Below are 13,340 nucleotides of genomic sequence, written 5' to 3'. Positions count from 1 at the left end.
TAAATAACATAATTTATTGAGAAGGAAAAAAAATAGTATATTGAATAATTTACATTCAATTTTTTTATTATGAATTTATAAAATCTATTTTTATTTTGAATGTAAATCAAACAGTAAATTTTTAACCATAAATCTAGCATTAAACAAATAAACTATTTTTTTTTATAAAATCTGTTATTACATATTGTTTTCTAGATTTTTTATATATTTTTCGTAAAAATTCGACATATTTGTCATATATATATCTTCATTACTTTTGTATAACCTTTTGACCTCACGGGCTAATAAATTTAAAATATTGAATCTCGCGGACCACTAAACTCAAAATAAGATTATAAATATGAAATGGTATTTTCATTGGGCCTTTTACAAAAACGCAACTCAATAATACGAAAATTGCAAATAAAAAATGGATTCAGAATATAAAAACATATATAACCTCTCGTCCATGGACGCACAAACTTGTACACCATAAATAGTAAATAAAATGGAAAAAATATGTTTCCACCGAGCCAGGGGGTTGAAAACCACAGATCTTACAAACTAACTGCTCAACAGAATATTTATAGTAAATACTATTTTCAACATTCAATATATAAAGTAAGTCGATAAAATATTAACAATCATATTAAATGAATAATATTCATATATTTAAATGAATAATAAACTACAGTAAGTTAATTTTATTTTCCATCGAGACAGATTTTCATTACAAAATGCCAAAAATGTTATAAATTCTAATTTAATATGTTGATTACATGTTTAGATTCTTAAGTTGTAAGAGATTTTTTAAATTGTTTATTGCAATACATATACAATTTCGTAAAACTAAAATGTGTAAAAAATATTAATTAATTCTATAAGCTTAACCATAAATTATTACATATAATATGACTATAATTTATTAGATAATCGAAGTTAGTGCTTGATTAGAGATAAGATAGAATTATTGCAACAGGAAACTAATATAGGAATTGGCAGGATGTAGATGTTTATGCAATTAAAACCTGAATCTTGATTGTAATTTACAACACGTTATGAAATACAGTAAGAATAAGTAGAGTGAGATTTTGTTATTGAGGATTGAAATTATTTCCAATGTATTTTCATAAAACAAAAGATGAGACATTTTAAATTAAATAGATTAATAATGTTAAAAAAAATATTGATTGAAGTAGTAAAATATGTATAAATAAGAAAATATTTAACTATTACATAGATTATTTTATTGTATATAATTTATGTATAGTTTGCAAGGTAGGTTATATCACATAATAAATAAAATTTAAAAATAAGAAACAGTATTCATTAATTTATTTCATTCCAGATTTTCACGGAACACCTATTAACTTAGTTTGCGAAACCCTGTCTTAGATCTATAGTGATGATAGATTGATTAGAATAAGAAAATAATAAGAATTGTCAAAAATAGCAGATATTTAATAAATTTAAAACAAAAACATAATTTTTGATTAGACGTTTTAAAATGTTGATTTTATATAAAAATTGAATAATTTTTAATTTTCTGGAAAAAAGACCTAGGGTCAATAGCCTTTTGCAGCAGATCAATTTGTTTTTTTATTCATTATTCTAGAATATTTTACATTATTCTTATATATAATTTATGTTTCTTATACAAAATGACATATTATTTAATTAAATAATTTATTTATAATGTAATTTGTAAACTAATAAAGTAATTAGCAAAAAAAAATATCTTTCAGCAATTAAAAGCCAAATCTTGATTTTAATCGTATTTTATTATAAGTAAATAATGAAATGATTTTATAATTTCATTGTTCCTAATACAATTTACATAATTTCCATATAATGCATGAGTTTTTTTTAAATTAAATATATTATTTATTATGTAATATATGAGATAATCAAAGCAACTCCTATATTGAGAATTCGGTATGAATATTATAAGAGTAAAGTGGTGCAGGGATTCGCAAAATGCAGATGTATGAGCAATTAAAAGCAGAATCTCGATTTTAATGACAACACGTATGTAAATTGGGAAAGAGTGGCCTGAGCGAGATTTCGTGTGTACATTTATGCGGTATAAATTACCAGCGACATTTGGTATTCAAATTTTGAATTGGGTTAGTTAAAACTGTAGCATTTCGAAATGCAACGGGAAAACGGTAAGAGAATGCTGATGAGCGTCGTGATTGAAATATTAAGGGTGTGTATCCTGACCATTCATCGGTCGTGCGAGCAGCAGGGATTTTTCGAGAATCTAAATGTATTATGGGCGAGAGAGCTCGTGTCGATTGAACGGGACCGGGACAGATCGGAATGGGACAGTGAGGACGGGACAGAGAGGACGGGTGTGTAGATCGTAATCGGGTCCTTTTCTTCAACCTTCCCCGGCAGATAAATCAGGCTTTCGGCCCCGTACTTTTACGAGCCGCGCTCAGACAAATTGGTTTGCATGCTCACGTTTTGAGTGAATCACTCAAACAAATTTCTGTAATCCCAATAGGCCGAAAGCGCACGCATTTACCATCGACGTCTGTGGGGATTAAACCGAACACCCACAATTTAGAGGTACCTTAGGTACGGCACAATAGGCCAACCAAGCAACCATCTGCCAACGAAATTCGAGAAACCATCAATTGTGCCAAAAATGAGTGCGAACCGTTGACTCACTTTTCCCTGTTTATATTTATATGCATTACACGACTCGCAACTGCACTAATCTCTCCTAATATACACCCAACTATATCTAAATCTATAATTTGATACATTCTCAACGATATTCTTAACCAAAATCAACTATTCCCACTTATAAAGAATCCATAAATGCTTTAAGCTAATTTTAATAATCAGATCATAACGAAATCCTCCTCAAAATAATTCACAATCTTGTACTCAATACTTTGTACTCGACCTACTTTTTTTTGTTCCTTCAGCATTACACCAACAATCGAACGCCTTTGGTCCATCATCTTTGAAACAATTGGACTATCCCCGGGGTATCTTCTCGCACTTTCTATTTCCCTTCAATTGTCTTCGCCTTAATACGATAGCTACACCCAGAGAAAATGTTGTTGTGTTTTTATTTTTCAAGAACACCATAACAATGTAATGGACTATGCTATTTATGCCGTACAATCTACATTACGATTCATATTTCGGCTGTAATCTTTATTACCGATCGTGAATATATTGAACGTTATTAACAGCCTACTCATTGATCCAATTTCGATACATTTGGTAATTTTATTTTGTGTGCTACAACGGGCAATTATCGACATCGCAGCATCCACAGGCCAATTTACGCATGAACTGATTCCTACAGTTTTAATTGTCTTACACAATTATTGCTAATAATTCCACTTACTTTTACGCTCTTTTTTATAGTTTACGAGTTATGCATCAAATAGTATTTTTTACATTTACACTACTTAAGAAACTTTTATTATACAAAGAGAAATAAGTAAGCTATACGCAATTGGTTGAAAAGTCAACATTTTATTTTAAATATTGGGAAAACTTTGAGGATCCAATTAACTCAACTTTTAGTTAATTGTATTTATCTTTACTTTTTGACCCTTTATTTAAATGATTTTTATTTTCAAATATACCTTTATAATCTTTTCCATTCGAATATTCAGTAAATTAGTTTACAAGTGATCATTAATGAAATTCATTACTCGCTTTTCCTTTACAGCTATGAGCTAACATCTAATATATTAAAATAATATATAAATAAAACAATATTATAAATAAGATTAACAATCTACATTTTAAAGCAAATTATAACCTGAACAACTACAGTTAACCTAAGGTCATCAAAATTCTCAACTAAGGAAACTTATAATTTTTCATTATTATTGCCGCTTATTTATTTTCTCTTTTTCTTTATATTCCTTACTATTTGCTTTGAAATATGTTCGTTGATTATCAAGTCTAATTAAGAAATATTCGATAAGTCATATTGCAGTCATACTTTAAGACTTAAAGTTTAAGTAGATTAAAGTCTTCTTGCTGATGTTATTTGAAATAAAATGAATGAAATGAGTTATCTATTTAAAGCAGTATCTTCCAATCATTTAGAATTTGTTACACGACACAATAAATATAAATTCCAATAAAATAATATGTTATAAATTATCTGATTCAGCAAAATGCTATGCTCAATTATTTTTATCTCTGGCGACACTAATTTAAAGTAAGAGAACTTCAATGTAGATAAGGTAACTGACAATGTATAAAAGTACAACTCGCAAACTTATATGTCTTGCGTAATAAACAGTACGGATGCAACATTATGAAAATAATTATATATACCAGTATTTTATTAACTCATAAGCTTTAAGGAATATGTTTTAATGCATCGTGGCAAAAATGTTGAGAAACGATTATATAAAATTCAATTAAAACAACATACAATACAAAAACTTTCCAATTAATTAATTAATTGAATTAAACATTTATTGAATGTATTAATTATTTTATACCATTATATAGTGCTTGCATTCATCAGTTAAACACATTTTTTTTATAATTCTATTTATAGGACTTGTCAACAACGTCAACAACGTATTATTTAAATGTCAAAAAGCAATTACTTTCTACTTTCATCATGCCCATTTTACTCGTAGATAATTGGCATGAAAATTTTGATGCAGCAAAACTTCTAATATGCGTCCTTTCTAAAAGATATCCCTGTTTAACAATTCTTGCAATCTTCAAGTACGCGATCACAAACTATTGTGAAACTGAAAATCGTATCGTATTACATGTATACTAGGAACAACAACAAAACAGAAAACGGGATTTCTTAGAAGACAGAACCCATCACAGGTTAAAGAAAGGTAGGTTAACAAGGCTTGTCAATATGAAGCAACACATTTCTTTGCCAATTCATGAATGGCACATTGGACCTGTCAATATTGATTAACAATAATTTTGAAAATAAACTTATAATAATATTAAAGGTAAAAAAAACACAAAAATCTTATTCAATTTGTTTAAATATACGAACGTTTATTAAAAGGGAAGATGAACTATTATACTATAATCTTACATTTATCAAATAACGCTTCAAAGTTGTACATTTATAATGAAACACAGAATAAATATGATCAAACAGACTTAATTATTAATTGAAATAGTTTAAAGCCAGTGCTATGAACGCAAGAATCGTAGCAGCCATCGGCATCGCAGATGTACCGCCATTCTTCCGGTGCTTGTCGATGGAATCTTGTACGGTTTTAGGGATATCAACAAAAACTTTCTTGCTATTGTCTAGCAAAAAATTGCTCAATTCGGGAATTTTTATATGTTTGTCATCATCCTCGGCCGACCATACTGTCATAGTATATTTTTCATCCTTAAGGTATTCCGTGAATACCTTTACGTTCCTCGACAGAAACATTGCGCGCACGGGGAACGTAATCTTAGATTCTACGAAATTCGTTTTTACATATATTTCCATAGCCTTTACATGGGTTTCAGTGTATTCATTATCCTTTTCTTTTTGCGCTTCTTCACCATCTTTTTTTTCAGGTTTCGCTTCTTCTTTTTCTTCTTCTATAAAGTCACCAGTTGTCCAGCCTAAAGAATATAGAACTCCTTCAAGTTTTTCGATCAGTTTAATTGAAACTCCGGCTTTTGGAGTTTTTCCTGGGCCTTTGACAACATCAGCATTTAACAAAACAGGAACGTTTAACTAAAACAAAACAAACCAAAAACATATGGAAGGATTATCTCCAATTTCCACTTACTGCATTTATATCGGTTTGAAACTTTTCCGTGTCAAGTTGATTGTAAGCTAACAAATCCTTAAAATCCAACTTAATTCCAACTTTTCTTTCCGCTGTCTGCCCTTTCACCTGTATTAAGAATTCTTCAAGGGATAAGTCTGACTCTGCTGTATCATGAGACATTATTGGAATATCATCAACAGCATATGCTGTCTCTGTCTTAAGTTTTCCCATCCGCACGTCAGCTTCAATCATATTAATGCTGGTATCTAAACATTGAATATTTAAAATAATTGTATTATTGTAATGTACGAAAATGTTACCCTTCAAAGCTTTGTCGAGAAGATCTTTTGTATTTACGGCGTGGGCCCATTTCAAGTTACTTGGACTTTTTCCTTCGAAAAATTCAATAATATCTTTGGGTTTTGCCATCGCTGTAGCTAAAAAAATATATATATCAAAAGTAAATTACACGTAAATTCTACCACGTTTCTTAATTTAATTAAACAACATATTTATACTAAAAAAAAACATTTAATTAATATGAACGATTAATTACTCTACTTCAATAAATAAGCTTGCATTGTAAATGTAATCGTAGGTGGGATATTATCATTAAATAAATATTGACCAAACTACGAATAACAATCAATAACTTTATTTATCGCCAACATACGGGAAAACAATATAATGTAGTATATCTATATATATTATAGCATATATCAGCGTTTCTCAACCTATAAGTCGCAAACATAAATTGGGTCGCAAAATAACAGCTGTCACAATGTGCGAAATTCACTTAGAAATTGGTTACATCTACAAACATATTGTGTCACGCGGTAAAAATATTGAGAAACGCTTGAAAATAAATTAATTCCCTAAGGTGAAATTAAAATAATTAATTAAAGGTAGTTTTATAATAACCTATACAGTGGAACCTCGCATAACGTACATTTCGCTTAACGAGCAAAATGAATTGTAAGAAAAATGACTCGCTTAACGAGCGACGTTTCGCCTAATGAGTGACAATGAGACGAGAAGTCCCGGATTGCGCGCCTGCTACATCATTTTTAAAACTTGTGTACACATATTATGTGTATTTTTGAATATGTTTCACTATACGAGTACAAATCCGGAAATTTTGGAACGGATTAAACTCGTTAAACGAGGTTCCATTGTATTACTTAAAAACTTGATATTCTTGCAGATCGATGACTAAATAGTTATGTATAAAAAAAATGTCATTAATTGCAAATATTTTAATTGTTAGTTTTAATTTATTATATAATTGTTTAATATACAATGTATATACTTAGATTCTAAGGTTTAGTTTTATTTATATTCGAAAAAGTTTTTGTTAAATTTTCATTTAAAATATGAAATATTGATTTCATCCAAAAAAATCAAATTTAAATTAAAAATTTATATACAGTGGAACCTCGCTTAACGAGTTTAATCCGTTCCAAAATTTCCGGATTTGTACTCGTATAGTGAAACATATTCAAAAATACATATAATCTGTGTACACAAGTTTTAAAAATGATGTAGCAGGCGTGCAATCCCCGGGACTTCTCATCGTCACTCGTTATGCGAAACGTCGCTCGTTAAGCGAGTCATTTTTCTTACAATTCATTTTGCTCGTTAAGCGAAATACTCGTTATGCGAGATGCTCGTTAAGCGAGGTTCCACTGTATAAAGTTTCTCAAATAAATCAAGTAAATGTGAAAAGACGGAATTACTTTAATATGAATGATGTAATAATTGATTTATTTCAAATTATGTTGATCTTTAAATTTAATTTATCACGTAATGTATTGTTTAATTTGAACTAAACCATCGTTTTAATTAAATAGAAAATAATAAATCATACACAAATTTGTAAATAAAAACAATAATAAAAAAAGAGATGTAACAACAACATTATTTGCATATTTTGTTAGATTTATTATTTAATTAATTTTCATTTTTAGTTATATAAAAAAAAAGAATTATTTTTGAAATTAGCGAACGAATTTGAAAATACACCAATTAATAATGCGTGTCCCATTTAACCAGAATGATTAATCGACTGTATTTTGTTATTGTTACCAAAGTAACCGGATGTGTTCTTTAAAAGATGCCACGTAGTAACTTACCGAAGACGAACAAAAGACACGTTAGCAACTTCATGATGTTGTAGTTGATGCTATACAATCCCTGTCTGGATCTATGTACTAGGCGCCTCCCTGTTTTATTATATGCTCACTTTACCTTCTCGATAACTGTGCAAACTGACAAGAACAACAGTGAGGGCTGAAATATAAACACACCTATTATCGCTCCTGTTGCTACGCTTTTTCCTCTCCCTCCTTTCGTTTATTTATTTTTTTCGTTCTTGTTTATCAACGTGCGCATTACCCATGTTTGTCATTGTTAGTAGCTGCTCACACACACACACACATACACACACCCTTGAGCCTAAGCGATTCACATATTTAATCAATTAATTAACAAATTGAAACTGATACCAAATAAGATAAATATTTTTTTTTCTTTTCTCTCCAGTCTACCCCATGTTTACCAAATTACATGTTTTTCAAAGTTCAGGTGCTTTTATCTAGCAATAATACTCATGCGGCGTTATTCAAATCTATGTTTCAAATCATTAAAATCCTTTCTTTTTTTGTAAATCTAATCAAATCAACATTTTATTACGCGTAAAACGATTGTCCTTACACTGTTATTGCTATAACTTTTGCCTTATCGGACACCATTTATTATCACGATGTTAAGTAAAGACTGGCATCATGTATTGAATCTAGGTCAGATGCATCACTAATTAAAAATAATTATTACCTTAATTATTGCGCAAATTGTGCAATGTTTTTCAGGTGAAATAGTTTTAAAAAAAGTGTATATTAAATTCGATTATTTTTTGTTCACGTGCAATCTTACGATAACACATTTATTAGTGAATTAAGTAAATAAGGAGTACGCTGTTTTGTAATTTTGAATGCCTGTTTTCATACTAAATAAACATACATTATCGATACTCAACTATTTTTTTAAAGCGCTAATGTATATGCATTTGTTTATAATCGATCAGGAATTAGCGATAAGGCATATTTTACAAGGTAAAGCGTTTTGGATTACAAATTCCGAAATTATATTTATCAGAAATAAATTAATTTAAAAATGTTGGATCCAATTTCCTACTTTACATTTATTTTTTTATTCTCTCTGATAACGAAGATTTTATATAACAATCCGCACATTTAGCATAAAAAATCCAATTTAAGGCCAACGCCCTAAAATCATCGGATAAAATAAAGCATTAAGTTGTACTACAATAAGAAAATAACATCAAATAAATTAAGTTATTGTAAATAAATATGTTTCGTAAATGTTAAAAATGTATTGAATACAGAAGATGATAGTTTTTCACTGTAAGATTTAGAAAAACTTTTGAGAAACAATTCTAATTTAGATAGAAGTTTTCAGTGATTAATGTTAATTGCAATAACTACGTATAGGCAAGTTAAATGAAGGAGGAAATAGTCCATTTTTAAAACATAATATCACTTTGTATGTAAGTTTTAGTGTTTATTTAATAACCTCTGAAAACGAAGTAACTTCGTGGAACGCATCCTATTCGTTAATGGAAAGTACAAAAATAAGTAGAATTTTAAATTAATGATGATTGAAACTAATCAAATTGTAAATACTCAGTTAAATAACTAGATATGTTATAAAATCGGCTACAGTGGAACTTCGTTTAACGAGTAATTCGCATAACAAGTAAAGCATATTGTAACAAAAATGACTCGCTTAACGAGCGACGTTTCGTATAATTTGTTACGAGAAGAAGGAAAGTCTAGTATTTTACGACTTCTACATCATTTTCCAAACTTGTGTTCAGACATAATAAAAATAATATTTTTGCAAGAATAAAAAAATAATACAATAATAGAAATAAAAAGTCTTTCTTATGTGTGATTTTGTTTGTGCAGAGTTTAATAAACCTTGCAAAAATGTCCCCGAAGAAAAAACCGCAAGAAGTCAGCCATAAGAGAATAAAAGATAATTCACGCTTCTTAATAATGTGTATATAATTTGAATAAACGTTATACATCATTTTGTTGAGCATGAAACGCGTTATCAAATTTTACATTAATTTATATAGGAAAATTTGTTTTGCTTAACGAGCAACGTTTCGCATAACGATGAGACGATGAGAAGTCCCGGATTGAGCGCCAGCTACATCATTTTTAAAACTTGTATACACATATTATGTGTATTTTTTCATATGTTCCACTATCCAGAAATTTTGAAACGGATTAAATTCGTTAAGCAAGGTTCCACTGTATTTCAATCACTGTTAATAATCAGTTTTATTTCAGTTTGTCAATTAAACTAAATCTCGAATCTTAGTTATAAACCTATATGAAACGCATTTATTTCCATTTAAAGAATATTATCAGATGGCATCTAAATCGGTGACAATCGCAAGCCCGACAACCAAAATCCTGTCTATCGAAATCCCGACGTTCAAAATCCCGACTATATCGAAATCCCGACAGTGTCTTTTATTATTATAAATTTCTACAATAACATTTTTATTATAGTTGGAATTTCGATATAGTTGGGATTTTGATTGTCGGGATTATGGTAGTCGGGATTTAGACATAGTCGGGATTTCGATATAGTTGGGATTTCGAACTTCGGGATTATGGTAGTCGGGATTTCGATATAGTTGGGATTTCGAACGTCGGGATTATGGTAGTCGGGATTTCAAACGTCGGGACTTTAATACAGTCGGGATTTCGAACGTCGGGATTTCAATAGACGGTCTTTCGGTTGTCGGGCTTGCGATATAGACCCCATCTAAATATATTTACATCTTAACTAAGGTAGTTATATAGACCTGTAACAACCACTGCTAAACATATAGTTGCATACTTATTTAACATGCAAACGCTTATCTACATAATTAAAATATCTTTATATAATTCCATCGATATAGTGCTAAGTTAACAAGCTACTACTTATATAAATATATACTTAAGATTATAAATCTTCGATATCTTACTTACGTTTATTAATTTTAATTCAGTTATCTATAGTTTCTAAAGGAAAATTACTTTGAACACAAGAAGACAATTCAACACAATTCACTCGCTGTATACTATTCACAAATAGACTACCAGCACAACAGTTTACTATTTGACCCTTGTGTACCCCATTATATAATAAATAATTTTAAAGTGACAAACAAAGAAATACGATTTTTACATGTATTTTGTATTTATAATCGTTCGTATTTATTTTTTGATCGATCTACATTTGATCTTAACAAATATTTAAGTAAATCTATAAAACATTCAAAAAATGTTTTGAAAATCATATTAACTTAGTTATAAATTGTTTTCAATATCTCTTGTATTAATAAAAATGGTAACATTTTTGTTCAATACCGCAATTTTAATAACGAATGTAATATCTCCAACAATTATTTAATCTACTTATAAAGATGAGAAGTGGCTAATATAATAAACAGATAATTAACCGGCATTTTCTAATTTGTCTGTTAGAATTAAAAATATTAATAAAATAAGATATATATGTACAAACAATTGAATCAATAGAAAATGTTAGAAAAATAATACTGATATTTCACAGGAAAAGTATAAAATGTTAAAATTAAACTCATCTTTTACATTTAAATATAATTTTATATTATTCAATCGTTAAAGATTGTAAATTTAAATTTACATCAGTAAAGTGTGCTCATTTTTCGCATAGCCTTCGTTCATATCTAAACCTTATCTCTCGTTTCATATTTACCGATTGCAATTGAATGGAAAGTACTGCATTTAATATTCTTGCTTCTTACACTTTCCATATTTTTTTTTAATATTGCAATTATGTCCTTTCCAGTAGAATATTACATACATTCATTTAGTAAATAAACGGTTTAATTGTAATCTAATCTAAAATTATAACAATCCATATTAAAATTTAACTACACTGTTTTATTATGTGATAATTTAAGTTTTATTAGTTAAAATATAAATTATAGTTTATTTGTTGCACTTTGATCACTTGATATTATATTTTTCAAATAATCATAGATACTTGTCAAATCTTTTATAAAAAAACAATTAATCAATGTATTTACATCACATTGCACAATTGCGTAAATTGTTATAATGGATTATTGAAATATATTTTATTCACAATGCTGTACAATAAACAACCAAGATATGATCTACTGTGATGTATCATTTTAATTCATTAGAATTGCATTAATAGAACTTAAATAAACACTAGATAATACAATTTTATTTTAGATATTCCTTAATAAATAATAGATGGGCATTTATATTTTTTTTTTGTTCTTTATTATATATAATTCTTATATTTGTTATATATTCTTATATAATCATTTTAACTCTTAAACTTTATGATCATGTTCATCGGCTATTGCTCTGCCACCTCCTCCATCTCCTCCTTCACTACTATAACTTTCTTCGACCGCTTGACCACTCCTTCGTCCTCCTGGAACCCCTCTTCGACTTCCTTAACCAACGTCGATTCCTTGATGATTCCCTTCGTCACCTCCTTTTCCTCCTTCACAATTTTCAATTCCTTTTGGAATTTCACCTCCTTCTGCGACGACTGGTTTAAATAATCACTTCAATTAATACACTATCGCCAATGGTATTTTTACTCACATTTGGGATAGGAATATCATCGAAACTTGGAAAATATGCACGCCGCTTTACCGATTGATTTTGGTTTTTGGATTTGTCTACAATATTTTCAAAATTTGGAATAATATGTACAAAACTATTATAACAATTACATACGTTTATCTGTAAGACTCAAAATACCCATTAAATCATCATCATCTACGGACATTCCACTACTTTTGTTACCTGTAATTTGTTCTTATTTAATACAATTTATCTATAATAAGAATGTAAATTTTATACGTAAAAAATTTTCGAATTCTTTTGGACTTCTAATTTTATACTTTACTTCATCTCTATGTGGATATGAAGAAATTAGCGCTAAAATAAATTTATTAAACAAATCTATCAAACATCTTTTTCATATGTATAATAACCAAAAACGCTCAATAAAACTATAAATGTTTTCATTTTACTGCACTCACACGCCTTAACTAGAAATGGACTACTACACTTCAATTTATAACTTTTTATCAATAAATATATTATCCGTTGAAATAATATTTTTTACATATGAAAAATCTTTTAGAAAATAATATTGGGATTAAATTATATTATGTTTATTTAAGTGATAATAGTAATAAAAAAAAGTGTTGATGTAACGATTTAAGTTTAATTTAAACGTAATAATATTAAAGTGCTATGCACTACATAATCAATACAGAAAGAAATATTTTAAATTACACATTAAATTTCATATAATTAAATTTAATAAATGAAGTCAATTATTTAATATCATATATTTCATCACGTTTATGATTAGATAGTAATATAGTTTGATAATATTTGTTTTTTTTTTTTATAAATTAATCTCGAATTGATTACAGGGCAATACACATATTTTGTATATGTGGTAAATTTCCCTATTTCATTTTGTAATTACATTGGAATT

The 13,340-nt window shown here is 28.4% G+C and overlaps 2 protein-coding genes across 2 annotated transcripts; both read right to left on the bottom strand.

The window, feature by feature from the left end:
* Positions 1 to 4,967: 4,967 nt before the first annotated feature.
* LOC108562500 (protein FAM151B) lies at positions 4,968 to 10,881 on the bottom strand. Its single transcript, XM_017920863.1, has 5 exons — positions 10,790 to 10,881; positions 7,853 to 8,009; positions 6,041 to 6,157; positions 5,739 to 5,986; positions 4,968 to 5,683 (listed from the first exon to the last, which is right to left on the bottom strand). The coding sequence occupies exons 2-5, from the start codon at positions 7,884 to 7,886 to the stop codon at positions 5,114 to 5,116; spliced, it is 969 nt and encodes a 322-aa protein (XP_017776352.1). The 5' UTR covers positions 7,887 to 8,009; positions 10,790 to 10,881; the 3' UTR covers positions 4,968 to 5,113.
* A 1,287-nt stretch (positions 10,882 to 12,168) lies between these two features.
* LOC108562504 lies at positions 12,169 to 12,902 on the bottom strand. The gene is made up of 5 exons (XM_017920868.1): positions 12,826 to 12,902; positions 12,692 to 12,769; positions 12,566 to 12,634; positions 12,431 to 12,507; positions 12,169 to 12,374 (listed from the first exon to the last, which is right to left on the bottom strand). The coding sequence occupies exons 1-5, from the start codon at positions 12,857 to 12,859 to the stop codon at positions 12,177 to 12,179; spliced, it is 456 nt and encodes a 151-aa protein (XP_017776357.1). The 5' UTR covers positions 12,860 to 12,902; the 3' UTR covers positions 12,169 to 12,176.
* Positions 12,903 to 13,340: the final 438 nt, after the last annotated feature.

Source organism: Nicrophorus vespilloides, unplaced genomic scaffold (genome assembly GCF_001412225.1).
Source record: "Nicrophorus vespilloides isolate i.1.1-1 unplaced genomic scaffold, Nicve_v1.0, whole genome shotgun sequence".
In the NCBI taxonomy this organism is placed as follows: Eukaryota; Metazoa; Arthropoda; class Insecta; order Coleoptera; family Silphidae; genus Nicrophorus; species Nicrophorus vespilloides.
Note: the sequence above shows the minus strand (reverse complement) of the source record. Positions and strands in the feature narration are given on the sequence as shown.

Excerpts from the sequence above, each read along its gene's own strand:
- LOC108562504 (XM_017920868.1), bottom strand. The coding sequence starts at position 12,859 with ATGAAAACATTTATAGTTTTATTGAGCGTTTTTG. Across the intron at positions 12,770-12,825 it reads AGTTTTATTGAGCGTTTTTG|CGCTAATTTCTTCATATCCA; the intron begins GTTATTATACAT and ends AATTTATTTTAG. Across the intron at positions 12,375-12,430 it reads ATGATATTCCTATCCCAAAT|TCGTCGCAGAAGGAGGTGAA; the intron begins GTGAGTAAAAAT and ends TATTTAAACCAG.
- LOC108562500 (XM_017920863.1), bottom strand. The coding sequence starts at position 7,886 with ATGAAGTTGCTAACGTGTCTTTTGTTCGTCTTCG. Across the intron at positions 6,158-7,852 it reads GTGTCTTTTGTTCGTCTTCG|CTACAGCGATGGCAAAACCC; the intron begins GTAAGTTACTAC and ends ATATTTTTTTAG. Across the intron at positions 5,684-5,738 it reads TTCAAACCGATATAAATGCA|TTAAACGTTCCTGTTTTGTT; the intron begins GTAAGTGGAAAT and ends GTTTTGTTTTAG.